Source organism: Anolis sagrei, chromosome 6 (genome assembly GCF_037176765.1).
Source record: "Anolis sagrei isolate rAnoSag1 chromosome 6, rAnoSag1.mat, whole genome shotgun sequence".
NCBI lineage: Eukaryota > Metazoa > Chordata > Lepidosauria > Squamata > Dactyloidae > Anolis > Anolis sagrei.
Window position 1 is genome coordinate 102594705 of NC_090026.1, and position 27715 is coordinate 102622419.

The 27715-nt window shown below is 40.6% G+C and overlaps 1 protein-coding gene across 1 annotated transcript; it reads left to right on the forward strand.

Moving 5' to 3' along the window:
• Nucleotides 1-7385: 7385 nt before the first annotated feature.
• LOC132778855 (1-aminocyclopropane-1-carboxylate synthase-like protein 1) lies at nucleotides 7386-26295 on the forward strand. Its single transcript, XM_060782262.2, has 14 exons — nucleotides 7386-7610; nucleotides 11211-11270; nucleotides 11847-11917; nucleotides 13135-13204; nucleotides 13991-14057; nucleotides 15915-16012; nucleotides 16435-16512; nucleotides 19045-19145; nucleotides 20360-20446; nucleotides 21943-21988; nucleotides 22423-22564; nucleotides 23589-23731; nucleotides 24780-24933; nucleotides 25258-26295. The coding sequence occupies exons 1-14, from the start codon at nucleotides 7467-7469 to the stop codon at nucleotides 25437-25439; spliced, it is 1443 nt and encodes a 480-aa protein (XP_060638245.2). The 5' UTR covers nucleotides 7386-7466; the 3' UTR covers nucleotides 25440-26295.
• Nucleotides 26296-27715: the final 1420 nt, after the last annotated feature.

Genomic DNA, 27715 nt, shown 5'->3' on the forward strand with positions numbered 1-27715 from the left:
CAGCCAGGCTTTGCAGCTGCAAGGCCATTCAGTGCTAATCAAGCTGGCCAATTGCAACATTCACACTTGCGTCAAACAGACAAGAGTGCTTTTCCTACCACAGGTATATAAACCCAATTTGCCTAGTTTCCAACAGACATCACAACCTCTGAGGATGCCTACCACAGATGTGGGCAAAACGTCAGGAGAGAATGCTTCTGGAATATGGCCATACAGCCCGGAAAACTCACAGCAACCTAGGTTTTATTTAGCTTTCCAGACAGTTTCACAAAGGGTGTTGGCGGATCAATGTTAGTTGCGGCAATAGTTTTTTGTGACTTCAAAGGATATCAACTCAGCATTTTATTTCCAATAGAGATCCAAGTATTTCAGTATAACTACACCTGTGTATCACTGTATCTGGGCAGTGACTGGTCAGCACTAAATCTTCGTATCATAACCTTCTCATGTGAGGCGTTAAAACGTGAAAAAAAGTTTCTGAGTATTTATTTCTGACTGGAGATGCTAACGACCTAAGATAACCTTTCACTGATCTAATGGCATTCCTCATGTCAGGAGCCGTATCTAATAGACCCTGAGTAACCTTTCTATAATATCTGCTGACTTTCCACAAAAAATAGTTCAATGATGCACAAAAATGGTCAAATGGTACACTCCTCAAACTAAGATCTGAGTTTGCCCTTTTAATAGAAAACATTAGCACCAGGGATTTTCTTGGTTGTATGCCAGAATATTACAAGAACCAGTGTGTGTTTTGTAACCATAGTTAACAGTTACTATTCTCAGCTGTTTACATTATGTAATGCTGTGCAACTTTCTTTGAACATCTCTGGTATGGTATCTGTCAAATCTATCAAATTGCAGTACCATAGATTCCACTGGTCTTGGAGGGAGGTATTTTGCAATGACATCAGGTTGCAGGATATTTTGGCTGCTTGCAGGATATCTTAAGCTACTTGATGTAGGTAGGGTACCGGGGGGGGGGGGGGAGGAATTGCAGTATGCCAAGACCCAGTACCATAATTTGCCCATTGGGTACAATTATCAATTTTGTTTTTTTGTAAATTTTCCAGAGACCAGCAATAGATGACTTGTGGGGCACCAGCACTAGTTTGGAGACCACTCTTTTGAGTATTACTGCTCTGGTGGCTCTGAGATTACCTTGGCTTCACCCTTCTAATGTTTGGGGATTTTTTCTCGCATGCAATTAAACTTTATCATGTTTGCATACTAATAATTACTAGATGTGCGCTAAATTCATTTCTATCTTTTATTTTGTGTCTTCAGTTTATTTGGAAGCACGAAACGGGAACCCTCTTCCCCACAGAAAATCTTCTTGACACAAAAGCCTGCCTACAGCCTGCTTTCATGTGCCTGCTTTCTGAACTTGCCTCCTTGCCTCTGAAAGACAATGTGTGTGGCATGGCATGCAGGCAGGCAGTCCCAGAGCTCAGCTACAGGCGCACTCTGGGATGCACCGTGCTTCTTCTCTTCCTCTTTCCACCTTCTTGTCTTCCTCCTCGATGCTGCTCCCCTTCTGGAATCCAGATGTGGGGATAGGCCACTGAACAACCTGGGAAGCAGGAGGGTGAGCCCTCAATCAATTTGCCTCCTTACCTTAGAAAGAGAATGCGTGTGTGGCAGGGCGTACAGTTAGGCAGGCTCAGAGTGCACTCTCTTTCCAAGGCAAGGAGGCTAATTGATAGAGGGCTCACCCTCCTGCTTCCCAGGTTGCCCAGTTACTCATCCCCACATTGGAGAGGAAGACAAGAAGGAAGGAGGAGGAAGAGAAGAAGTCCGGTGCATCTTGGAGCATGCCTGCAGCCAAGCTCCAGGCCTGCCTGCATGCCCCGGCACACACGCACTCTCTTTCCAAAGCAAGGAGGCAAGTTGATTGTGGGCTCACCTTTCTGCTTCCCAGGTCACCCAGTTGCCCATCCCCACATTAGGGAGGAAGACAAGAAGGAGGAAGGAAGGAAGGAAGGAAGGAAGGAAGGAAGGAAGGAAGAGGAAGAGAAGAAGCCCAGTGCATCTTGGAGCATACCCTGCAGCTGAGCTCCATGTCTGTCTGCCTGAACGCCCCGCCACACACGCACTCTCTTTCCAAGGCAAGGAGGCAAGTTGATTGTGGGCTCACCCTCCTTCTTCCCAGGTTACCCAGTTACCCATCCCAACATTGGGGAGGAAGACAAGGAGGAAGGAGGAGGAGGAAGAGAAGAAGCCCGGGGCATCTCAGAGCATGTCTGCAACCGGGCTCCAGGCCAGCCTGCCTGCACGCACCACCACACACGCACTCTCTTTCCATGGAGAGTATGTCTGTGTTGGGGCATGCAGGCAGGCCTGGAAAGCGCGGGCACCTACAGCCAAGTGTCTCGTACTCTAGAGTAGAAACAGCAGGTGCCAGTTAAGAAGAACGCCAGGAAGAGGAGTCAGTGGGAGGGAAGCCCCCCCCCCCATTATGATCCGATTTTCGGGCCCCAAAACAAAAGAACTGAAAATAACCCTCCCAATTTCAGGAGGCTTACAAAAAACGGATCAGGGTCCCCGACAAAAGCTGTGAAACGAAACAGGACAAGGTTTCCCCGAATAGTACATGTCTAATTATGACTATAATTATGTTGATGATACAATATTGATATTTTGAATTTTACTACATGCGCCGATTGTAGCAAATGAAAACAATATTTGATAACTTTTATAACCTTGATTTCAAAAAGAAAAACATTTCGATATTTCTTTACTGAAGGAAAATGCTGTGTTTGTATTTTCTCTGTTATGTTTGTTGTTTATTTTCAGGTCATTTCCAATGTATGGAGATTCTACATACCATGGGATTTTCTAGGGTTGAGAGTATGTGACAAGTAATATCACCCCCATGTGTTTTTAGGGCTGAGCAAAGAATCAAAGCCTAGTTTCCAAAATTATAGTTCTACACTCAAACCAATACACTGCGCCGTGATAAGCTATACAAACACTTGCATATTAGACAGAATTCGGTTAATCAGAGGAAGCTATATATTATGATATTTGAAATCCTTACATTTGGATAAAGAATGTCAAATATAATATGAAAGCAATAAGGCAAAACCAAATTATGTGTTGTAAACAGCTTCAAATCATTTAAAAGAAACTGCTTTGGCACCATTCTGTGTCAAAGGATAAATACTTGTTTATTAGCTCATGATTATTCTAATCTAACTTCACCCTGTTGATTCTCCTGTGACTTTTTTGTGGCTTGAGTTACACTTCCTAGAGACTATTACGCAACTCAGGTTGCAGTATTTAGCTTGCTATTAGATAACTATCTGTGCTGCAGGATGGAGGGCTGGATGGATGGCTGGGTTTATACATAATAATGTCCTTGGCCGACCTCCTAAAACAAACCAGGAGCCTGCTCCAGCTGGAAAGGATTAAGGCTGCTTGGCTTGGAAGAGCACAGTAACACAGGTTGGCACAGGAGCATTCAGTGCATAGGAAACAGTACATAGGCAGATTGTTCATAAATCATGATTGGGAAACCTCAGTCATTCATACTTGGGTTTGTTCCCAGTTAAGAAGATAATATAACCAGGATAGCATGCTGGTTGGAGCTCCCAGTGGTGCAATGGGTTAAACTGTTGTGCTGGCAGGACTGCTGGCTGAAAGGTTGGCAATTCGAATCCGGAGAGCGGCATGAGCTCCCGTCTGTCAGCTCCAGCTTTCCCTGTGGGGACATGAGAGAAACATCCAGGTGTCCCCTGGGCAACGTCCTTGCAGTAGGTCAATTATCTCCCACCAGAAGCAACTTGCAGTTTCTCAAGTCCAGACATGAAAAAAAATGCAAGTCAAGCTTATGTTTACACTATGCACTGTGTCCAATTCTTCCATATAATTTATGTTGTATGTGAGGTGGATAAACCAGCAGATTATCCCAAAACTGAAGAACATACAAAACTGCATTCATGAGATTTACAGAAAATCAGCCTTGCGCTTTCCTGATCTGATTGTTTTCCATAGGCAAGAGTAAAAACATTAGGTTATTATGAACACAATTAAAGTGTCCAGAGCTATAGTCCTATCCAGCCCTTGGTTCCCACTCTAGAATTTTGTCATTTAAATCTGCTTAGCACAGAAATAAAATTATTATTATGTTTATGTTTATTTATACCAGGGGTCCTCAAACTTTTTAAACAGAGGGCCAGGTCACAGTCGCTCAAACTGTTGGAGGACTGGATTATAATTTGAAAAAAGTATGAATGAATTCCTATGCACACTGCATATATCTTATTTGCAGTGCAAAAAAACACTTAAAAACAATACAATAATTAAAATGAAGAACAATCTTAACAAATATAAACTTATTAGTATTTCAGTGGGAAGTGTGGGCCAGCTTTTGGATGATGAGATAGGATTGTTGGTGTTGTGCGCTTTCAAGTCATTTCAGACTTAATTTGACCCTGAGTGAGGGCCAGGTAAATGACCCTGGAGGGATGTATCCGGCCCCCGGGCCTGAGTTTGAGGACCCCTGATTTATACCCTGCTTTTTCTCTTCACAAGGAGACCCAAAGGTAAGTGGGTTGCTGTGAGTTTTTCGAGTTTTTTCTGAGGATGCCTGCCATAGATGTGGGTAAAATGTTAGGAGAGAATGCTTCTGGAACATGGCCACACAGCCCAGAAAACTCAAGCAACCCAGTGATTCTGGCCATGAAAGCCTTCGACAACACATCAAAGATAACTGTTAGTTCTTTTGTAAAGTAAGACCCCCACCTGGACTTTAGAAGCTATGCAGGGTCACCCTTGGTTTGTACTTAAATGGGAGACCACCAATAAATACATTGTGCTGTAAATATTTTAGAAGAGAAAAAAACTGGCAAAACCACTTCTGAGGGTACATCTACACTACAGTTGTAGCTCTGCTCAGTTTTTTACCTTCTTTGGCAAAGAGGTGCCTCGCCAAACTACACATCCCAGGATTTTATTTATTTATTGTGTCAGAAGCGAATTCAGAATAGTTATGTATAAAAAAAAAACCCACAAAGTTAAAAACTTTGCATTATACTAAAGGTCCTTTGACTAGTATCTGGCCACTTAAAGTGCCTCTGGTGTTGCTTTAAGAAGGTCCTCCATTGTGCATGAGACAGGGCTCAGGCTGCATTGTAGTCAATGGTCTGTGGTTTGCTCGTTTCCGCACTCACATGTCATTGACTCCACTTTGTGGCACCATTTCTTAAGGTTGGCTCTGCATCTTGTGGTGCCAGAGTGCAGTCTGTTCAGCGCCTTCCAAGTTGCCCAGTCTTTTGTGTGCCCAGGAGGGAGTCTCTCATTGGGTATTAGCCATGGCTTGAGGTTCCTGGTTTTAGCCTGCCATTTTTGGACTCTTGTGTGCTGAGGTGTTCCTGTGAGTATCTCTGTAGATCTTAGGAAGCTGTTTATTGATTTAAGGCGTTGGCGTGCTGGCTAATATCTGAACAGAGGTTGGGCCGGAGATGTCACTGCCTTGGTCCTTTCATTACTGGCTGCTACTTCCCAGTGGATATCATGTAGTGCAATACCGGCTAAGCAGTATAATTTCTCCAGTGGTGTAGGGTGCAGACATCCTGTGATAATGCGGCATGTCTCATTAAGAACCACATCCACTGTTTTAATATGGTGCGATGTATTCCACACTGGGCATGTGTATTCAGCAGCAGAGTATCAAAGCGCAAGGGCAGATGTCTTCACTGTGTCTGATTGTGATTCCTAGAATCAGTCCTGATACGATAAATAAAAATCCCCATGATGCCATGTGGTAATAAACTGCATTCATTCTACAGCAGGCATGGGCAAACTTTCTAACTCGGGGGTTGCATGCTAGCCCTTCCTGATAGGTGGACTGGCTGCCCTGTGATGGAAGGAGAAAGAGGAAGGGAAGAAAGGGAGGGAGGGAAGAAGGAAAGAGAGACAGAAGGAAGGAAATAAAGAAATAAAAAAGGGAGGATGGGAGGAAGAGAAGGATGGAGGAAGAAATGGAAGGAGGAAGGAAAGAGAAGGAAGGAAAGACAAAAGGGAAGGAAGTAAGGATGAAAGGGTGGAAGGGAATGGAGGAAGAAAGGGAAGGAAGGGGAAAGGAAAGGGAAGGAAAGAAGGGAGGGAAGGAAGGAAGGATAAAAGAGAGAAAGGGGAGGGAGGGAGGAAAGAGAAGGAATGACAGAGAGGGAAGGGAAGGAAGGAAGGACAAAAGGGAGGAAGGGAAGGGAGAGAGGAAAGGGTAGGAAAGACTAGGGAGGGAAGGAAGGGTGAAAGGGAAGGGAGGGAGGAAAGGAAAGGGAAAGACAAAAGGGAGGGAAAGGAGGGAGAAAGGGAAGAGAAGGAAGGAGGGACAAAAGGGAGGGAGGAAGGGAAGAAAAGACAAGGGAGGGAGGAAAGAGAAGGAAGAAAAGACAAAAGGGAGGGAAGGAAGGTCGAAAGGATGGAAGGGAATGGAGGAAGGGAGAAAGGGAAGGAAGAGAGAGAGAAAAGGAAGGGAGAGAGGAAAGGGAAGGGAAGACAAGGAAAGGAAGGAAGGACGAAAGGAAGGGAAGGGAGGGAGGAAAGGGAAAGACAAAATGGAGGGAAGGGAGGGAAGGAGGGAAGGAAAGACAAAAGGGAGGGAGGAAGGGAGAAAAGGAAGAAAGGGAGGGAAGGGAAGGGAGGGAGGAAAGGGAAAGAGACATGGGAGGGAAGAAAGGACAAAAGGGAGGGAGGGAGGAAAGAGAAGGAATGAAAGACAAAAGGGAGGGAAGGAAGGACGAAAGGGTGGAAGGGACTGGAGAAAGGGAAAGAAGGGAGAAAGGGAAGAGAAGGAAGGAAAAACAAAAGGGAAGGAAGGAGAAAGAGCGAGAGAGGGATGAAGGGAGGAAAGAAGGACAAAAGGGTGGAAGGAAAGGAAGGAGGGAAGGAGGAAGTAAAGAGAGAAGGAAGGATAGGATGGTGAGAAATAGGAGGGCCTGAGAAAGGAGCCCAAGGGGCCACATCTGGCTCCCGGCGTTGGGTTTGCCCATACCTGTCCCACAGTGTATAGCACGCCTGGGCAAACTTGGGCCCTCCAGGTGTTTTGGACTCCAACTCCCACCATTCCCAACAATCTTTTCTTCCAAGAAAGGGGCCTGAGGTTGTTAGGAATGGTGGGAGTTGGAGTCCAAAACACCTGGAGAAAGGCCCAAGTTTGCCCATGCCTTGTGTAGAGGTACTCCGTGATGGGGAAAAAAAAATATTGGATGAGTTTCATACAACAGTCTGTCTTGAGTGAGAAATAAACCATGAATGCCGCTTGTGCTGGGAAGAGAGTATTGGTGTGAAAGTGGCACAAGGCTCTCCTCCTCCTCCTCCTCCTCGGGGTGAAAAGGTTAATTGGCTCTTCCAACCCGGCTGGGCGGGAGAGAGGCACCGGGGCGGGCGGAGATTCTTTTGTCCTCGCCGCCGCCTCGGCTCAGGAGGCAGACCGAGGCTTCTCCTTCCTCTCTTCGGCCATGGCGGAGCCCGGCAGCGAAACAGCCCTGAAGAGGGGCCTCTCTGCGCGGGGAGACCTCATCGCCGGCGGGGCCCGGGGCTTGCTGGACGAGGGCTTCCGCCTCTACATCGCAGACCCCTTCCACGCCCAGAGCAACCCGGGGGTGAGCCAGGGGGTTTCTCCTTTAACTAAGGACCAAGGGTTCTCTGGCAGGGACTTTGAAGGGTGTAGCTACACTGCAGAATTAATGCAGTTTGGCACTCTGGCTCAATGCTAGGGGATCCTGAGAGTTGGTGCCAAACTGCATGAGTTCTGCAGTGTCCTGGCACCTGCTGTTATGATGCTACTCTCTTTAGTTGCAATGGCAACATTGTATTGAATGCTAGAGTTTATGCAAAACCTGGGCAAAGTTGGGCCTTCCTTCCAGGGGTTTTGGACTAACTCCCATCATTCCTAACAGCCTCAGGACCCTTCCTTTCCCCCCTCAGCCGCTTGCGGCTGAGGGGGGAAAGGAAGGGTCCTGAGGCTGTTAGGAATGATGGGAGTTGGAGTCCAAAACACCTGGAAGGAAGGCCCAACTTTGCCTAGGCCTCATCTATACTATTGAAATCCCATATTCCAATCCCATAGCATCATAATCTTGGATATAAATAAGAAAGTAATGTTCGTTTGTGGGATTAACGTAACTCAAAAACCACTGAATGAATTGACACAAAATTTGGACACTATACCCTTAACAGACCAATGAGTGACCATCACTCATAATTCCCCCCCCCCCCCCAAAAGTGGAAAGGATTTAAAAACCCCAAAAAGCTAAATGACGATACAGGAAAAAAAGGGAAGGAAGAGGGAGGAAAGGAGAGAAAGAAAGAAATGAGAAAGAGGGAGGAAAAGAAAGAAGGAAAGAGAGAAGGAAGCATGGAAGCAAATAGTGAAGGAAGGAAGGAAAGAGGTAGAGAAGGAAGAAAGGAGAGAAAGAGGGATGAAAAGAAAAAGGGGGAAGGAAAGAAAGAGTAGAGAAGGAAGGAAGGAAGAGAGTAAGAAAAAAGGAAAGGAAGGAAAGACGTAGGGAAGAAAGGAGAGAAAGGGGGATGAAAAGAAAAAGGCGGAAGGATAGAGAGTAGAGAAGGAAGAAAGAGAGAGTAAAAAAGGAAAGGAAGGAAAGAGGTAGAGAAGGAAGAAAGGAGAGAAAGAGGGATAAAAGAAAAAGAGTGAAGGAAAGAAAGAGTAGAGAAGGAAGGAAGAGAGAGTAAGAAAAAAGGAAAGGAAGGAAAGAGGTAGAGAAGGAAGAAAGGAGAGAAAGAGGGAGGGAAGGAAAGAAGGAAAGACAGAAGTATGGATGGAAGCAAAAAGCGAAGGAAGGAAGGAAGGAAGGAAGGAAGGAAAGAGGTAGAGAAGGAAGAAAGGAGAGAAAGAGGGAGGGAAGGAAAGACAGAAGTATGGATGGAAGCAAAAAGCGAAGAAAGGAAGGAAGGAAGGAAGGAAGGAAAGAGGTAGAGAAGGAAAAGGGAGAGTCCCTGTGATGATTGGATTTTGACAAATTTAGCTTATGGAAACAAGAATTGGTGATAAAGCTTCAGTGGAGACACCTTTCCCCCCACAATAACTCTTTCAGGAGTGAATTTCCCTTCCAAGGTGTAGATTTCAAGGACTGCCTGTACAAGTATGCAAAGGTAAAGGTTTGCCCTTGACATTAAGTCTAGTCGTGTTCGACTCATCTCAATTTCTAAGCCGAAGAGCTGGCATTGTCCATAGACACCTCCCAGGCCATGTGGCCAGCATGTCTGCATGGAGCGCTGTTACCTTCCTGCTGGAGCGGTACCTATTGATCTACTCACATTTGCATGTTTTCGAACTGCTAGGTTGGCAGAAGCTGGGGCTAACAATGGGAGCTCACCCCATTCCCTGGATTCAAACAGCTGACCTTTCTGTCTGCAAGCTCAGCAGTTTAACCCGCTGCACCACCAGTATATAGGACCCCCTTTATGACCTTTGGCCCACCTTGCAGTACAGATGAAGAAATTAAGCCATTAAGGGCACCTGGCTGATGGGGTTCTCCCATTGGTGATAGGGAGATGCGGAAAATAATATGTTGAGAGAAGAAGGGAAAAATACATTCTTGGAAATTTGAGGTATACAAAAATAATTCATTGTCTATGGTGGAGATGAAAGACACCATGCAAGCAGATTGGGAAATTAACAACTCTGGAAAGTATGCAAAAATTTCAACCCTGAGGCTGCAGATCAGAGCTTGGAATGAGATTTTGAGATACAGAAGATGCCTCCCGGCAAATGTAGCTGATTAGCAATTTGGGAGGGGAGGAATGACAGCAGCTGCACGGATACTGGGCTCCAATAGCAGGATTTTGAACTGCTGCAAAGGAGAAGTAGTTCAGTCTGGTTTGCTCCGGCAGCAGCATGACGTTATCCCATTGACCCAAAATGCACTCCCTTGGAATATAGTGCTAATGCTTCTTACTATTGCAGTCTGCAATCAAGCGTGAGCATCATTGCTTGGCTTTTGCATACGGAAGTTTTGACTCTCTAGGAAAAACACAGTGGTGTGTGAAGATGTAAAAGCAGTTCAAACTTTCTGAAAGAAGAATTTAATTGGGTTGCTGTGAGTTTTCTGGGCTGTATGGTGATATTCCAGAAGCATTCCCTCTTGACGTTTCACCCACATCTATGGCAGGCATTCTCAGAGGTTATGAGGTCTGTTGGAAACTAGGCAAGTGGGGTTTATATATCTGTGGCATCTTCAGGGTGGGAGAAAGAACTCTTGTCTGTTTGAGGCAAGTGTGAATGTTGCAATTGGCCACCTTGCAGCTTCAAAGCCTGACTGCTTCCTGCCTGGGGGAATCCGTTGCTGACCCTGATTGTTTCATGTCTAAATTCCCTTGTTTTAAGTGTTGTGCTTATATTTACTGCTCCTGATTTTAGAGTTTTTTAAATACTGGTAGCCAGATTTGGTTCATTTTCATGGCTTCCTTCTTTCTGTCGAAATTGTCCACATGCTTATGGATTTCAATGGCTTCTCTATGGAGTCTGACGTGGCAGTTGTTAGAGTTGTCCAGTATTTCTGTGTTCTCAAATAATATGCTGTTCTCAGTTTGGTTCATCAAGTGCTCTGCTATGGCTGACTTCTCTGGTTGACTTAGTTTGTAGTGCTTTTCATGTTCCTTGATCCATGTCTACTCAATGTTGCGTTTGGTGGTTCCTATGTAGACTTGTCCAGAGCTGCATGGTATACGGTAGACTGCTGCAGAGATGAGAGGATGCCTCTTGTCCTTTGCTGAACGTATCATGCTAATCAAGGTGGCCAATTGCAACATTCACACTTGCCTCAAACAGACAAAAGAGTTCTTTCTCCCATTGTGGACATTCTATAGATATATAAACCTCACTTGCCTAGTTTCCAACAGACCTCACATCCTCTGCCATAGATGTGTGCAAAATGTCAGGAGAGAATGCTTCTGGAACATGGCCATACAGCCTGGAAAACTCACAGCAACCCAGTGATGCCGGCCATAAAAGCCTTCGACAACACAAGAATTTAATAGTTCAGGAGCAGAAAATAAAAGCCTAAATCTCTGACGTTTTTTGCTTTTTTTCTAATAGGAAAATATATATTTGTGTCATTCATTTCCATACTGACCTTTGGTTGCTAGATTTATTTTTCTGAACAAAACAAACAGAAAACATAGTGCATCTCATGAAGATTTTTTTTAAAAAAAACTTTAATGTGTCACACCCTTTTTTTCAGGGCATTCTGAATTTTGGAACAAGTGAGAACAAACTTTGCTTTGACCTAATAGAAGAAAGAGTAAGTATAACTTTTCACACAAATAAGTTACAGATCACATTATGTAACCAAAGTTGAAGTATTTTCTGAATCCTGGTTTGCAAGTGTTATTCCTGTTTAATTGTGTGGTATAGTAGAGTTTTACTTATCCAACTTTCGCTCATCCAACATTCTGTATTATCCAACGCAGTCTGCCTCCCGCCCGGATCCACAGCTGTTTCAATACATTGCGATCTTTGTAAATTTGTAAATACAGTAATCAGTACATAATGTTACTGTGTATTGAACTGTTTTTTCTGTCATTTGTTGCAAAACATGATGTTTTGGTGCTTAATTTGTAAAATCATAACGTAATTTGATGTTTGATAGGCTTTTCCTTAATCCCTCCATATTATCCAATATTTTCGCTTATCTAATGTTCTGCCAGCCCGTTTATGTTGGATAAGCGAGACTCTACTGTATTTACTTTGAAAGTAGTTGTTATACTCCAGAAACTTCCTTTTTGTGGCTACCACAAACTATGTTTGCCATAAATCGAAGTCAGTGTCATAACAGTTAAAAAACTAATTTTTCATCCGTTTTCTTTTTTTGTGACAGCTTTCAAAACCTGACATGAATTCTCTGGAACCTCATTTGTTTCAGTACTTGGATACACAAGGCCTTAAAAGGTACTATGGTCCATAAGCAATTTAATACGTTCTCATTTTGAATGTGTTTCAAATATTATATAATACATAGTTATAACAATGACTGTGATACTTTGATAATTATTAACTAGTTCAAACAATAATGTTGACTTCTGTATTTATCGTGTCAGAATCTAATTGAAAATACAGTTATAATGCGTACTGAAACCACAAACAAAGTTTAAAAATTGGCATTATACTAAATGTCCTTTGACCAGAAGCTGGCCACATGGAGTTCCTCTGGTGTCGCTGTAAGAAGGCCCTCCATTGTGCATGTGGCAGGGCTCAGGTTGCATTGTAGTAGGTACTCTGTGGTTTGCTCTGCTCCACACCCGCATATTGTGGACTCCACTTTGTAGCCCCATTTCTTAAGTTTAGCTCTGCATCTCGTGGTTCTGAGCGTAGTCTGTTCAGCGGCTTCCAAGTACCCAGTCTTCTGTGTGTCTCAGAGGAGTTTCTCATCCGGTATCAGTTATTGATTAACCTGCCACTTTTGGACTCTTTTGTGCTGAGGTGTTTCTGCAAGTATCTCTGTAGATCTTAGGAAGCTATTTCTTTATTTAAGACATTGGCATGCTGGCTGATATCTGAACAGACGATGGGCCGGAGATGTAGATGTCTTGGTCCTTTCATTACAGGCTGCTACTTCCTGATGGTGGTGCAATACTGGCTAAATAGTATAATTTCTCCAGTGGTGTAGGGCGTAGGCATCCTGTAATAATGCGGCATATCTCATTAAGAGCCACATCCACTGTTTTAACATGGTCAGGCGTATTCCACACAGGGCGGGCATATTCAGCACCAGAGTAGCAAAGCGCAAGGGCAGATGTCTTCACTTTGACTAAGAGGCACAATCTGTCAAGTTTTTATAACAGGACATTTCTGAAAGTGAAAAAAAGTCCACTTCATATAGGTGAACACTATTCCCGCTTGTTGATTGTATACATCAAGACATACTGTACTTAATTTTGCAAGACTGGTTACCAAACGGTAGTCCTTTAAACTGTTTTGTTATCAAAATAAAACAACATTGTCAGATTTTAAAACACAATATTAAAAAAAATCACAATGGGATTGTGTCTTTGCTTTTTCAGCAGAAGAAGGGAATTGAACAAATTTGGGTCGTAAAATCTCACATATATAAATGAGTTGCTGCAACTAATCTGATAATATATTAATATGTACATTTTTAATTTCAGTTTCAGGGAGGAAATTGCAAAGTTTCTTACTGAATACACAAATGCTTCAACAGCCCTGGACCCAGATCATGTAAGGAACATTCTCTTTAATATTGTATTTTCTGTTTAATGTGAAAGTTTGCTGAAAGTTTCACAAAACTAAAATGAGAATTTAGCAAATGCTACTAAAAATCTAGCATTTTATGATTGTTTTGAAAACTACACAACATAGCAGGGTATTAAAGCTCTAGACTGCAACCAGTACCAATACATTACTGAGGTACTTAAATCTATTCTTACAGGCAGCTTGTGTCAAGTTTCTTCACTTGTTCAACTTTTGTAAACTAATCACAATCCAAATAGGTTGATAATAATAATATTTATTAATTATTTATTTACCATATTTATATACTGCCTTTCTCAGCAGTATATTATTATTATTAAATCTTTATTTATATCCCACTTTTCTTCCTCACAGGACCCAAAGCAGCTTACAACATATTAAAACCATGTAAACAACAATCCATATACATCTATAATAAGTATAAAACATCATAAAATAAGCAGTTTAAAACAATAGTGCTATACATTCACATTCTTGTGGCATCGTGTCAGATTATATTGCACTTTGTTCCAGTCCATAATAATATGGTGTTTCTTATCACTCCAGCTTAGTTTCCTTCATGAAAGGCCTGTCGAAACAGGAAAGCCTCATAGTTGAAAGTTCCCATTTCTCACTTTCTTTTATGAACTTTGTAGAAATGGCAAATTACTAATTTTACAGTCTGTAAAATGAATTCTTAGAAACATAATAAAATAGTTTCAAGTGCTTGACAATTTGGGTCATGGTGACTTAAGAATTACCTTCAATTTCTAGATTATTGTGATGAATGGTTGCTGTGCTGTCTTTGCAACTCTTTCAACTGTGTTGTGTGATCCTGGAGGTAAGGGAATTTGAATATACAACAATTTTTGGGTGGCTGTATTTGACCCGTGTAATTGGGGTGTGTAAAAAGGTACAAAATCTTTTTGACTGAGCTGTTGTTCAAAGAATAATATTAACTGAAACAGAGGAGGATCTACTTCAGGCATGGGCAAACTTCAGCCCTCCAGGTTGTGGAAGACTTCAACTTCCACAATTCCTAACAGCTGATAGGAGTTGAAGTCCAAAACACCCAGAGGGCTGAAGTTTGCTCATGTCTGATCTACTTGAATGCTTTATGGGTTTGTTTTAAAGACATGATACTGTATTCTGTTACCTTGGAATAGGATGTTAAATAGAATTTAAAATTTGTCCAGGAACTTGGCAGCAGGAGATATATCTCCAACACATAGCTACAATATGCCTCCTAATGCAGTCCAATCCGAAACCCACCTTTTTCTCACCTGGAGCCCACTCGCCCCAGACAGTAATCTTCATGTAAATGGAGAAAAGGTGGAGGCATTTTCCATTAGATCAGTGGTTCCCAACCTTTCTTTGACCAGGGACCACTCTGACCACTCTCCAACATTAGTACCAAAAGGGTTACAAATCAGTTTTAGGTCAACTTTAGATTTGTGTTGGGTATTTGAGGTGCTGATTCAGAAAATTGCATTGGATAGACCACATCAGCTCTCATTTCTGATACAGAACATATGCCATCCAATAGTCACCATCTGATCACCCACAGAAAACCATATTTAATAAGCCTTGGCACTATAAGAGGGTTTTGTGAGACCAGTCGCTCTTGTTGCAACAGTGTAGTAACAGTGAGGCCGCGGACCATATTTTAGTTGTTGCAGGCCATTGGTGGTTCACAGACCATAGGTTGGGAACCACTGAATTAGATGGATGGACTTCAACAGGCTATCTTCAGGGATCTCCCTACCTAAAAGAAAGTTGCTGTATGCATCACTGTTCTCCCCAATTTATTTACTAGTGTAACCTCTAGGATTTTGAGGGGGGATTTTTGCCATCGAACACTTGGAACAGAATTCTTACTTTTGCAAATGTGGATTACAATAGCGTAAGTTGGACTTTCACATGGTAACTAATCAACAATATGCAAATGTAATGCCAACCTAGCAGTTTGAAAACATATAATGTGGGTAGATCAATAGGTACCGCCTCAGCGGAAAGGGAAAAGGCACCCATGCAGCTATGCCAGCAAAACACAACCAGAAGGGTTTACGGACAACAGGCTTCTTGGCATGGAAAATGGAACAAGAGCATCTTCCCATGGCCAGAGTTGTAGATGGAAAGGGAAACCTTTGCCTTTGTTGGTGTATTGTCTGTCATTGTTCACTGTATAAAAGGCATTGACTGTTTGCCTATATATATGTATACTGTAATCCACTCTGAATCTCCCCTTGGGGAGATAGAGTGGAATATAAATAGTGTATTATTATTATTATTATTATTATTATTATTATTATTATTATTATTATTATTATGTGAAATCAAATTAATACTTGCTTTCCTAGCTCATGTGTAGCCATGCTGAAATATTGTCAATTAGTTAATGGCAGATGAAGTGAAGTAGAACAGGCTCAAATTTCTACAAACTGCTGTTATTCATTTATTTATCAGATTTTTTTTACTGTACTAGTGGTATTCTTTATTTAGGAAGACTGAACAGAACCAATGTTTTACGCAGTGCTTCCTCTTATTGAGACAACATTTCTTCACTTACAGTGATCACATATAAATAAATGTTCACAGGTTAACTCTGCTTATATATATGCATCAAAAACACAAAATAATATAAGAGGAATTAATAGTCTTTCTAAAAGTAAGACTTTATTGTACATCATTGTTCTAGATGGCTTTCTCATTCCTGCTCCATATTATGGTGGCATAAATTCCAAAACGTGGCTCTATGGTGGAATGCAACCTGTTCATGTGCCCTTATTCAGTGAGGTAAAATTCCATTTTACTAGATTCTCATTATTATGATTTCCTTTGTTATCTATAAATAGAATTATATAAAACCCAGGAAACAATGCAGTCAGTAATCCTGAAAGCTGGGTTGTAGAGATGTCTACTTTATATCACATTTCTCCAGGTGGAGAGAATAAATATTGACAAGTCTAGACAATATATTCTTTGTTTTCTGTACGACTGTATTGTTAATTTTAAAGGCTATTTAAAGTATATTTATTGTTTTAAAATCGGTTTTTTTTCTTAACACTCTATTATTTGATATTTTTTTAAAATTGTATTGCACTTTTAAAACTATGACCAAGTGTTAGATTCTTAGCCACCTTGAGTCCCCATGGTCTCAAACATAATTGCATTACTTTCCTGAATTGCTGCCTCCAAACCTTTCAATTCTTCCATAGGTGACTAACGAGGAAAGTCAACCTTTTCAATTAACTGTTGAAAAATTGGAAGCCGCATATCAAAGAGCAAAGGAACAGGTAGGATGATTTTTAATTGAATAAATGCCAGCGGTTTTGGTTTTGACTAAATATCACTTAGGCCCCTTCTACATTGCCCTATATCCCAGGATCTGATCCCAGATTATCTGCTTTAAACTGGATTATATGAGTCTCCACTGTTAGATATATAGGGCAGTGTGGAAGGGGCCTTAATTGACTAAGCCATTGTTACACACACTTCATTTTCCATTCAGTTTCTCTCTTAAAAGATGGGCATTTATGGGCAAGAGTTTCCAAGTATCAGATTTACTCTTTCTATCTTAAAAGAGTAGTGCATTCTTCCGGACACCAAAGAAGCTATTTAGTGGGCTTGAGCGCAGATCCATTTTTAGTGATTTCCTTTGGTCAATCTGGTTTCTTCGGTTTGTTTGGGTGCCCGTAACAGCAAGGGCCCAGCCTTCATGAATTCCCATCCATAACGGGACCACATGGCAGCTGATATCGGCTCCTCCTCCCCGATTCGGCATCACAGTTTTATCTTTTTGATTTTCCTTTATTTTCCTTTATTTTACTGATACTTTTTATTTAGTGGGACTGACTGGGAGTTGGGGATGTGGGCACGCATGTTTGGGGGCTTGGGAGAGTCACCCTTTTAGCTTTTTTTCCCCTCCTTCCCTTCCTCTCCTTCAAATACTTCTAAAAGATAATTATTATTATTAATCCAAGCAAACAAAAAGAACCCCTCATTCTCTGAAAACTACTACACCTAGTTACCTCTAGAGCAGAAAGCAGAAACAACTTTAAGGAAGCATTAAACTGAAGCAGAAAAGAGATTGAAGCGTGCCAAGAAAAAAGAGGGGTTTTTAAAGGAAGCCCAGGGAAAATAGCTCCAGATCATCACTTTTCCTTCCCTGGGCCTCTTTAAAATGCCTTGGAAAGCTGCTGTGGTGTGCTGCTGGGAGAGAACGTGTGTGCCTGCCTGCAGCGCCTCTCCTCTAGAGTAGAAACGGCTTTAAGAAGCATTAAAAGCCGTTTTCTCTACAGACAGAAGGGAAAAGATAGAAAGAGTGGTATCTTAACTCTGATGCTTTTAATTCAGGTCTTAGTGAAGGATATGGAGGGGGAGCTTGTGGGAAGTCATCCCCCACAAATAATGGGCCGGATAGGGTGCTTTTTTAACCCCATTGCTGACACCTAGGCTCCTTTGAAGGGAAAAAGGAAAGGCTCCCAGGAAGGCTGCTTCCTTAACCCTGTTACTGAAACCCCGGCTCCCTTGAAGGGAAAAAAGGAAAGTCTCCAGGAATGGAAAGGGAAGCCTCGTAAGTTTCCCATTGCTGCCAATAGGCCGAATCTAGCCGCATTTATCAGCTACGGATCAAAAACAGCTATGCGGCTACCCACCCATTTTTGGGAGGCACATGAAAACAAATACAGAAATCTATCGGTATCCAGCCAGCAGAAATGGATTGAAGTTTAGCCGAAATGCACAAGCCTGCTATTTAGCTCTGTGTTTAAATTCACATAATTTGATTACAAACTATTTAAGATATTTTATTACCTATAAAATGCCCACATGGTGATAGCACAAGGACTGCTTTGATTTTTATTTTCAAATACATATAATTTGTTGTTTTAATAAAAATGAAGAGTTTAGTAACTTGTGATGGATTACATCATTTTGTGTCTGCACCTACATTCAGTCAGTTTGGCAGTATAATCACAATCCTAACTTTGTAGCATGTTGTGTTTTTTAAATCATCTTGTTTAAAGTAGTACTAAAATACTTATATATGCATAATGTGTCTGGAACTTTTTATTATGCCTTACTGCTGATAAATGAACTCTTTAACCTTCCTTTTGCAGGAATATGTGTGCATGTATACAGTCAGTTGTTTTCAATACAGTAGAGTCTTGCTTATCCGACGTTCACTTATCCGACATTCTGTCTTATCCGACACTCTTATCTGACATCTCCCTTTTCCTCCAGCAGCTCCCCAACTCTCTCTCCATTCCCAATAAGTGAAAAAGGCAAAATAAGGAGGAGAAGAAGGTAGAAAAGGGGGGAAAGTGGCAGGACCGGAAGCTGGAACGTCCTCCCTCCTTCCCTCTGTGATTTTCACGCTCCTCTTCTGCATTCGGGCACTTTCTTCTGGGCTGTTCTTGCCATGAGGCATTGCCTTGTCTTAACCCAGTGGTTCTCAACCTGTGGGTCCCCAGATGTTTTGGCCTTCAACTCCCAGAAATCCTAACAGGTGGTAAAATGGCTGGGATTTCTGGGAGTTGTAGGTTAAAACACCTGGGGACCCACAGGTTGTGAACCACTGTCTTAATCCTTTGAGTCTCTGTTGTTAGTATTCTAGGTGTCTAGCACCACATCGGATGGGTATCAGTAGGAAACTCTGTATTATCTGACATTTTTGTTTATTTGACATTCTGCCAGCCTGTTTATGTGGGCTAAGTGAGACTCTACTGTACTGGGCAATTGAATAAAGGGTGGCAATTGTGCAGACCTTCCAGCCCTTTGCTTGACGTCCTCTCGGCGTCTCCGACTATCAGTTTTTCTTTTTTCAGGGCATCCGAGTCAGAGCATTAATCCTGATCAACCCTCACAATCCATTAGGGGACATTTACCCAGCACAGTTACTGAAAGAATGTCTAGAGTTTGCACACAGGTTTGAGTGCTAGCGCTACTTGTTTGGGGGCTTTTAATCTTCCATGGTGCCGTATATTAGTGATAAGAGTGATTTTGGTAATCTCCTTATTTCATTTGGCACAAGACTGTTTACTTAGAAAATATTGTCTGTTTGCCATAGCTTACACACCAAGAAAATAGAAATCTAAGATACAAATTTTATCTATCACCAATAACTATAATAATAATAATCCAAATTTCCTGTATGTGTTCTACCAGGTATTTGAACTCTGGAATATTTAATGCAGTTATGAAAACTGGCAATTACCAAAATCAATAATACTAAAAGTATATATTACACATATTATACCCTGTATAATATGAGTAGATGTCTTGATTTGAAAAGTGTTGAGACATCAATTTTAGAATTGTATTATGAAATGGGGCCTCTGGCTGAGATTGAATTTTTTTAATCTATTTTGATTTGCACAGTATATATTTTAATATTATTCTGTAGTGCTACTCTATTGTAGTATGAGTCACATTATACGATCTAAGTTCTAACAATTGGAATATGGTACTTTAATAATGCTGTAAGCACTTGGTTTCAAGTTTCAAAGTTAGTCTTACTGATAGCAGGCATATGCAGGATTGTAGTCTGAATTTCGGAAATGTCACTAAATGACTTAAGTAGGTTTTTTGGGGAAGAATACCATTCTATTTACATTAGAACCATATCCATGCATAATTTCCCCTAATCCAATTAATAAGAAATTTACTAAGTTTTAAAACTGTGATTTCTAAAGTAATGGATACAGCAATTGTTATTCACATTTTTGTCATCTTCAAAGGTGACAAAAATGCTGATGGAAAGCTGACTGAATGCTGACCAAAAGGTCGGCAGTTTGAATCCAGGTAGCAGGGTGAGCTGCCATCTGCCAGCTCCAGCTTCTCAAACATGAGAGAAGTCTTTGGATGGTGGAATATCTGGGCATCCCTGGGCAACATCCTTGCAGACGGCCAGTTTCTCAAGTTGCTCCTGACATGAAAAAAAAACTTTTTAAGGGAAAACATAGTTATGCCTGTTAATACTTGGAGTAAGAGATCAATTTTCTGTGTGTGTGTGTGTGTGGGGGGGGGGTGATGGTTTTCATTCTGGAAATATAGTTAAGAAATGTACATTGTCTCGTACAAAATTAAAAATGTATTGAATTGCTTTAAGGATTCCTTTTAAGTCTATCTTTCTGTGTGTAGATATGAATTACATGTAATAATGGATGAAATCTACATGCTCTCTGTGTACGGTGACTCCACATTCACAAGCATCCTTAGCTTAGAGAGGTAAGTATAATTTCTTCTTACTAACATATATATATATTTATTTGTCTCCTTTTGCATAGAAACGAACATTTAACCCACTTGCATAGCACAGCGGGTTAAATTGCTAGCTGTAGGAAATCTGCTGTCGAAAGATTGACAGTTAAAAGCTGCGAGTCGGAGTGAGCCCCCGACTGTCAGCCCTAGCTTCTGCCAACCTAGCAGTTTGAAAGCATTCAATGCAAGTAGATCAATAGGTACCACCTCGGCAAGAAGGTATAAGGGTGCCCCATGCAGACATGCCAACTACACTGTTGAAGATGTCTATGGCAGTGGTTCTCAACCTGTGGGTCCCCAGATGTTTTGGCCTTCAACTCCCAGAAATCCTAAAAGCTGGTAAACTGGCTAGGATTTCTGGGAGTTGTAGGACAAAACACCTGGGGACCCACAGGTTGAGAATCACTGGTCTATGGACAACAGGCTCCTCAGCATGGAAAAATGGAACAAGAGCACCTCCCCATGGCCAGAGTTGAGCATCATCTTCAAATGCCGGAGATGGAAAAAGGGGGAAGGCCTTTGCCTTTGTTATATGTCATTGTTCACTGTGTGCAAAAGGCATTGGATGTTTGCCTCATCTATGTACATTGTAATCCGCTCTGAGTTTCTCCAGGGAGAAAAAGTGGAATATAAATAAAGTGCATTATTATTATTATTATTTTCAGAGAAGGGAGGATATGCATAAAGAAACCAGCCCTGAGATGCCCTTGTAATTTATTTTCTCATAACAGGGTTTGGTGATACAGTACAATGTGTTATAGTGGTCAAAAACCATTTAGTAAGCATGGGGGTGTTTTCTTTTAGGTTATTACCCATCTACGTCAGTATTACAATTTCATGTGTCAAATCTATTTCTCTGATACAAGGCTTGTCATTCACATAATATTGTGGTTCTCTGGGAAGATAATGGCTCTCCGTGCAGTTATTCTGGCCACATGACCTTGGAGACGTCTGTGGACAACGCTAGCTCTTCGGCTTAGAAATGGAGATGAGAACCACCCCACAGAGTTGGACATGGCTAGACTTAATGTCAAGGGAAAACCTTTACCTTTAGCATGAAAGAGCCTCCACATGTAATGAATAGCCTGCTTTGTCATTGTGTCTGATGGGACTATATCATTGCATTAATGCAGAGATTATGCAAGGAAATTTATTCTGGAATGCATCATTGCCATATTATCCACATGATAAAATATATGTTGTGATCCAGAGAAGGGGAAGAGACTCTACCATCATCCAAGGCACCACACTTTATACACACACACAAACACACATCAAAATGATACTTCAACCCTGTTAGGATTTGTTAATGACAATTGTATACAAATGCTTTGATTCTGTTTTAAAGTTATTTCAGTTTATATATTCAACTCTTAGTGTTTAACCTAGAAGTTGCTTGAAGCTGTATTTCTCTCTGTGTATGCATTTGATTAATACACTGGCTTGTGATTTCATTTATTAAGTTTGCCAGATCCAGACCGGATGCATTTCATGTGGGGATTTAGCAAGGTATGTTAAATATGTTTATTATGAATGTGTCTTCAAAATATTTAATATTGCATTGTTTGAAAAAGTCAGATTCTGACTTCTTTCCATATTCATACATTTGCTGTGTGAAAATATTGTGAGAGCATAAAATTTTAGGTGTAGTCAACTTGCCCCAAAGTTCTAGCAACTAATGTGAAAGTGCAAATGCCAAAATCTGTGGATACTCAAGTGATGTGGATAGAAATATATGATTTCTTAGACTTTAAACTAGGCATGGGAAAACTTTGGCCTTCCAGGTGTTTTGGACTTCAGCTCCCACAATTCCTAAAAGGCCAACTGGTAAGAATTATGGGAGTTGAAATCCAAAAGACGTAAAAGGCCAAAGTTTGCCCATGCCTGCTTTTAAGGATATTGTGATTGCAATATTTTCTGTTCTTTCCTCTTTTCGTTTCAAGGATTTTGGGATGTGTGGTATCAGAGTTGGAATATTATACACCAGGAATCATGCTGTCAGAGAAGCAGTTAATCAGCTGGCTGTTTTCCATGGATGCCCTGGACCTGTACAACATGTTCTTAGGCAATTCCTTAGTGACCGAGGTGAACCAAACCTGGGAAATTGGGAGTGTGTAAAAAAGGGAGGAGGGAAGGTGGGAGGGGAATGAGTGGCAGAGCTGCAGCACTGGTGTGGTTGAAGTCTTGGGAGTGCCATGGCCAGTTAGAATAGTCAGAATTTCACTAGATGCCCCCAATAGTAAGTGGGAGCTTGTTGTGACCCTAATTGCATAAAAACAAATTGCAATCCTATGTCCCCTAAGTGGAATAAGACTAATTAAACTCTAATTAGGCTTATTTATGACAAATGTAAGGATCGGTCTCTAAAATTCATTACTTTCTATTTCCATGTTTCTGGAGAAAAATGAAATTGTAAGAATCCTAACTTTTTAGTCTTAAATTAAAATTTCTAGTAACAACATCTTTCAAAGTACTGCACAACTAAACAGGTGATAATAATTTCAAACCAGGTACAGAAAACCTTTCAAATTTTGTTACATAGTGTTATTTTTCACCTCATGCCTAACTATTTATTTATTTATCGTGTCATCAGTAACCAGATATTTGTATTACTTTTTAAACAAACAAACAAACAAACAAAACACAGAATTTGCAAGCTTGGTAGTTGATTAAATGTCCTTTGACTAGGAGTTCGCCACTTGGAGTGCTTCTGGTGTTGCCGCAAGAAGGTCCTCCATTGTGCATGTAGCAGGGCTCAGGTTGCATTGCAGCAGGTGATCTGTGGTTTGCTCTTCTCCACACTCGCATGTCGTGGATTCCACTTTATAGCCCCATTTCTTAAGATTGGCTCTGCATCACGTGGTGCCAGAGCGCAGTCTGTTCAGCGCCTTCCAAGTCGCCCAGTTTTCTGTGTGCCCAGGGGGGAGTCTCTCATTTGGTATCAGCCATTGATTGAGGTTCTGGGTTTGAGCCTGCCACTTTTGGACTTTCGCTTGCTGGGGTGTTCCAGCAAGTGTCTCTGTAGATCTTAATGCCTAACTGATATTACTATAAAGAGTATAAAAAGAGAGGAAAAACAATTAACATTACCATATTTTTATTCTGACAGAATGGCTGGATAATGTGTTTTTCCCAACCAATAGAAGAAGATTGAAGGAAGCACAGAACATTCTTGTGGATGGTCTCACAGAGATAGGAATACCTGTTCTTAAAAGTTCTGGAGGATTATATGTGTGGGCTGACTTCAGAAAAGTAAGTGAAGGAGCCGGAGAAATCAGGAAAATAAACGGAAGAAAATAAACCCAGCGGACTATTTGAAACTGAGGGGAATGTAGTTTTAAGAAAAACACTGGAGGGGTTTCGCCCAAGCAGCTGTATTTATTCGCCCAAGCAGCTGTATTTATTTATTATTATTTAAAGCATTTATATTCCGCCCTTCTCACCCAGGAGACTCAGGACGGAGCACAACATAAATATGCCAAATCTTCAATGCCGGAATAAAAATAAACGATAAATATACACAAACATTAAAATCAGTTTTATCCACTTTAAAATCAAACTGTTAAAAACCATCTCAAACCAGCCATACTGGATTATTAACTTATTGCACTGCCCAAAGGCTTAGTCCTACAGCCAAGTTTTTACCATTTTTCTGAAGGACAGGAGGGAGGGGGCTGATGTAATCTTGCCAGGAAGGATGTTCCACAGCCAAGGGGCAATCACTGAGAAGGACCTGACTCTTGACCCTGCCAATCGTGCTTGTGACGGTGGCGGGACTGAGAGCAGGGCCTCCCCAGAGGATCTTCATCTCCGCCAGCAAAACCAGTGTTGAAGACTCTGGAAGTTGTAATTTTAAACAGTTGTATTACTCTCACCATTAAATGTTAACTTCAAATGCCAAAACAAAGATTTGTCAGGAAGTCAGGAGTTCAGCCTGCAACCCAAACCACGGCTATTTAAAAAATCAAGCGCACTAATGAAAAATATGTGATAAATAACATAACCTGTTCAGTCAAAACAGGGTCTGTCAAAAGAGTAAAGTGTTTCAAGCTTCTTTGTCATCCAGAGAATTATAGTCTTTTGCTGTGTTAATAGGTTAAGCAAGAAAAATAATACCAACACCTCTGTATTTAGAAGCTACAGTAGATGTCACCTTCGACCATTTGGATATTAGAAGAAAGGGTATGAATCCAATAAATGAATATTTTATATGTACTTAGGTGAGGGAAATGTTGTCATGTTTTGTTGTTGTAATGTATGTGTTACTAAGTCCCACTAATGTAGTTTTGTTTTCCATTAGTTTTTAAAGTCACAGACATTTGAAGCTGAAATGGATTTGTGGTGGAAGATTCTTGATGGAAAGCTTCTAATTAGTCCTGGGAAAGCCTTTTGCTGTTATGAACCTGGATGGTTTAGGCTGGTCTTCTCGGATTCGGTAGATAAGATCTACTTGTGTAAGTTTCAGTGTAAGCTATATTTTTAAAACCCTTTGCTTTTTGTCCCCATTCCAACTTCAGTCTTTGAAGACATTTGCATGATTATAAACCTTCAAGTGACTAAGTAATGCAACTTTTATACCATCATCTTATCATGCAGGCATGGACAAACTTTGGCCTCCCAGGTGGTTTTGGACTTCAACTACTATTTGAAATTGTGGGGACTGAAGTTCAAAACACTTAGAGGGCCGAAGTTTGCCCATGCCTACTATAAACAGTGGCCAAAACAAATTATTTTGTGGGTAATTAATGGAAGATTGATGAAATCCTTTGTTTCTGTAGGTATTCAGAGACTTCAGCAGATGCTACATGATAAAACGGATGAAACTGATGCCATCGGTTCATCTCCGAAAGAAAATGAGTGCACTGAGTTGGATGATAGTATTTCAGATAGTTATATAAATACATCAATTGATGATGCCTCAGAAGGATATTCACACTTGAAGAAAATAGCTGTCTTCTAGGAATATTAATACAAAGACGAAGCATGACATGCTAACATTCACTGTAATTGTATGACCTTTATCCCCTTTTAAAAATTGTTGTTTGACATGTGTATGTGTGTAACCGTTACAACAAAAGATGGATGCATACATAAATACATACATGGGGGTTTTTTTGTAACAGGGTTACACTATGTTGACTGTTTCAGTGATTGAGACTACTACAATGCCTATCCTAGATTCTATGTACTTATTGGGGTAAAACCATATATGACAACAGCTCTGTTTCCTGAACTGGAATTAATCCCCACTGGGAGCAGGATAGGAAAAAGGAAAGGTTCAGCACCCTCCATTATTTCTTGTGTTTTAAAACTGGTTTTACCACACAATACAAGTTGGGCAATCTTTCCATTGTTTTTTCCTCTATTAACTCCACTTGGGCTATGCCATTATCATGCTTTCAAATATTTGAACTTGATTGATATCCATGCCCAATATGATTGTATTCTTACCATGAACAAGTTGCTGATCAGAATGAGCAAATGTTGGCCCACTGAGAGAAGCAATACATATTTTCATGTAAATGCCACATTTAAAAGAAAATGTTGAAGCAGAGTCCAAAACACAAGCCTGAGTCTTTTGAGTGAATGCACCCTTTTTACTGTACTTTCTAAGAAAGTGTTCTGTACTGTTTTTCCATTGTCATGAGATCTATTTGTATATAATATTGTTTTATATATCATTCTTGAACTGTTTGATTTCCTTGTTATTTTTGCACTGTAAAGACGGGTTCATGCTGAATTCATCATTGTAATGGTGATGATAAGAGAAATCTTCAGCAACAGAAAACTGTAATAAATGTTTACTAGGAGCCTTCCTCCACTTGTAATCTAATAATTTTACAATATGCTTTATTGTTTGTAGATTGCTTTCTTTAATTTAGATTTTTTTTAGATTCCTTGAACCCATCCACCATCCCAGTACTCAAATTAAGATGTAAGTATTAGTGATTTCTCACAGAAATCATAAAAGCACAGACTATTTCTGAAATGTTATGAACACATCTCATGACCAAAACTGGTCACTTACCATATATAGTCGAGTATAAACCGACCCAAATATAAGCCAAGGCACCTAATTTTACCATAAAAACTGAAGACTTATTGACTTGAGTATAAGCTGAGGGTGGGAAATGCAGCAGCTACTGGTAATTTTTTTTTAAAAAAGATACCAATAAAATTACATTAAGTGAGGCATCAGTAGGCTAAATGTTTTTGAACATTTACTGTATTTCAAAGAAAAACAGTAAGCTAGCTCTAAGTGGAAAAGTAGAGTCAACAAAAACTATACTTCAACAAAAACAACACCTCATTTGTATCCCACCCTATCTCCCCATTGGGACTCAGGCTGGCTTCCAACATAGTAACAGGCAAACATTCAATGCCTATATAAACGATGCAGAGCTAGATAGAATTCTATGATTATATATACTAATTTCCTGCTGAAACATTTGCAAATCCTCTCTATATGTGCATTTTCCTCCTGCAATATTTTCAAGCCCTATGTATCTGTTTATAGCTATCTAGACATCTCTTTATGTATAGGTGTGTGAGCATTTCCCCTGCAATATCTGCAAGCCCTATATATCTATATTCATATCTATCTAGGCATGTCTATTTATATTTGTGTGTACATTTCCCAGTAATACTATATATCAATATTCATATTTACACGTCTCTCTATATACAGATAATTATACCTATATAGGATTTGCAAAGACTTATAAACATGTGAGAGGAAAATTCATACATAAAATTATTTACACACACACACACAGAGATTTACACATATATAGGTACCTCTATATATTTATCGATATCTATATCTATATATAGGATTTGCAGAGACTTGCAAACATGAGGGGGAAATTCAAATATAAAAACGTATACATATAGATACAGGTATACAGTTACATAGAAATCTCTAGATATCTATATGTATATAAAATTTGCAAAGACCTGCAAATATATGAGGAGACATTCATACATAAAATTAATGCATATAGATAGATACAGATATATAGGTACATAGGGATTGCAAAAGCTTGCAGGGTGAAATGCCTATATCTGTAGGAAATATTAACAAATATTTCAGGGGGAAATGCTTTTATAAGATGAATAGATATCTCTGACTTGCAAGGGCTTCTCTCCCCCTCCTTTCCGTTTTCAAAATATTCCAGCCTGAGAGAAGCAGAGCAGAAGCAGAAAAGAAAATACACTGTTTAGGGAGGCGAAGAT

Excerpts from the sequence above, each read along its gene's own strand:
- LOC132778855 (XM_060782262.2), top strand. The coding sequence starts at position 7,467 with ATGGCGGAGCCCGGCAGCGAAACAGCCCTGAAGAGGGGCCTCTCTGCG. Across the intron at positions 21,989-22,422 it reads TCATGTGGGGATTTAGCAAG|GATTTTGGGATGTGTGGTAT; the intron begins GTATGTTAAATA and ends TTTCGTTTCAAG. Across the intron at positions 23,732-24,779 it reads TGTGGGCTGACTTCAGAAAA|TTTTTAAAGTCACAGACATT; the intron begins GTAAGTGAAGGA and ends GTTTTCCATTAG.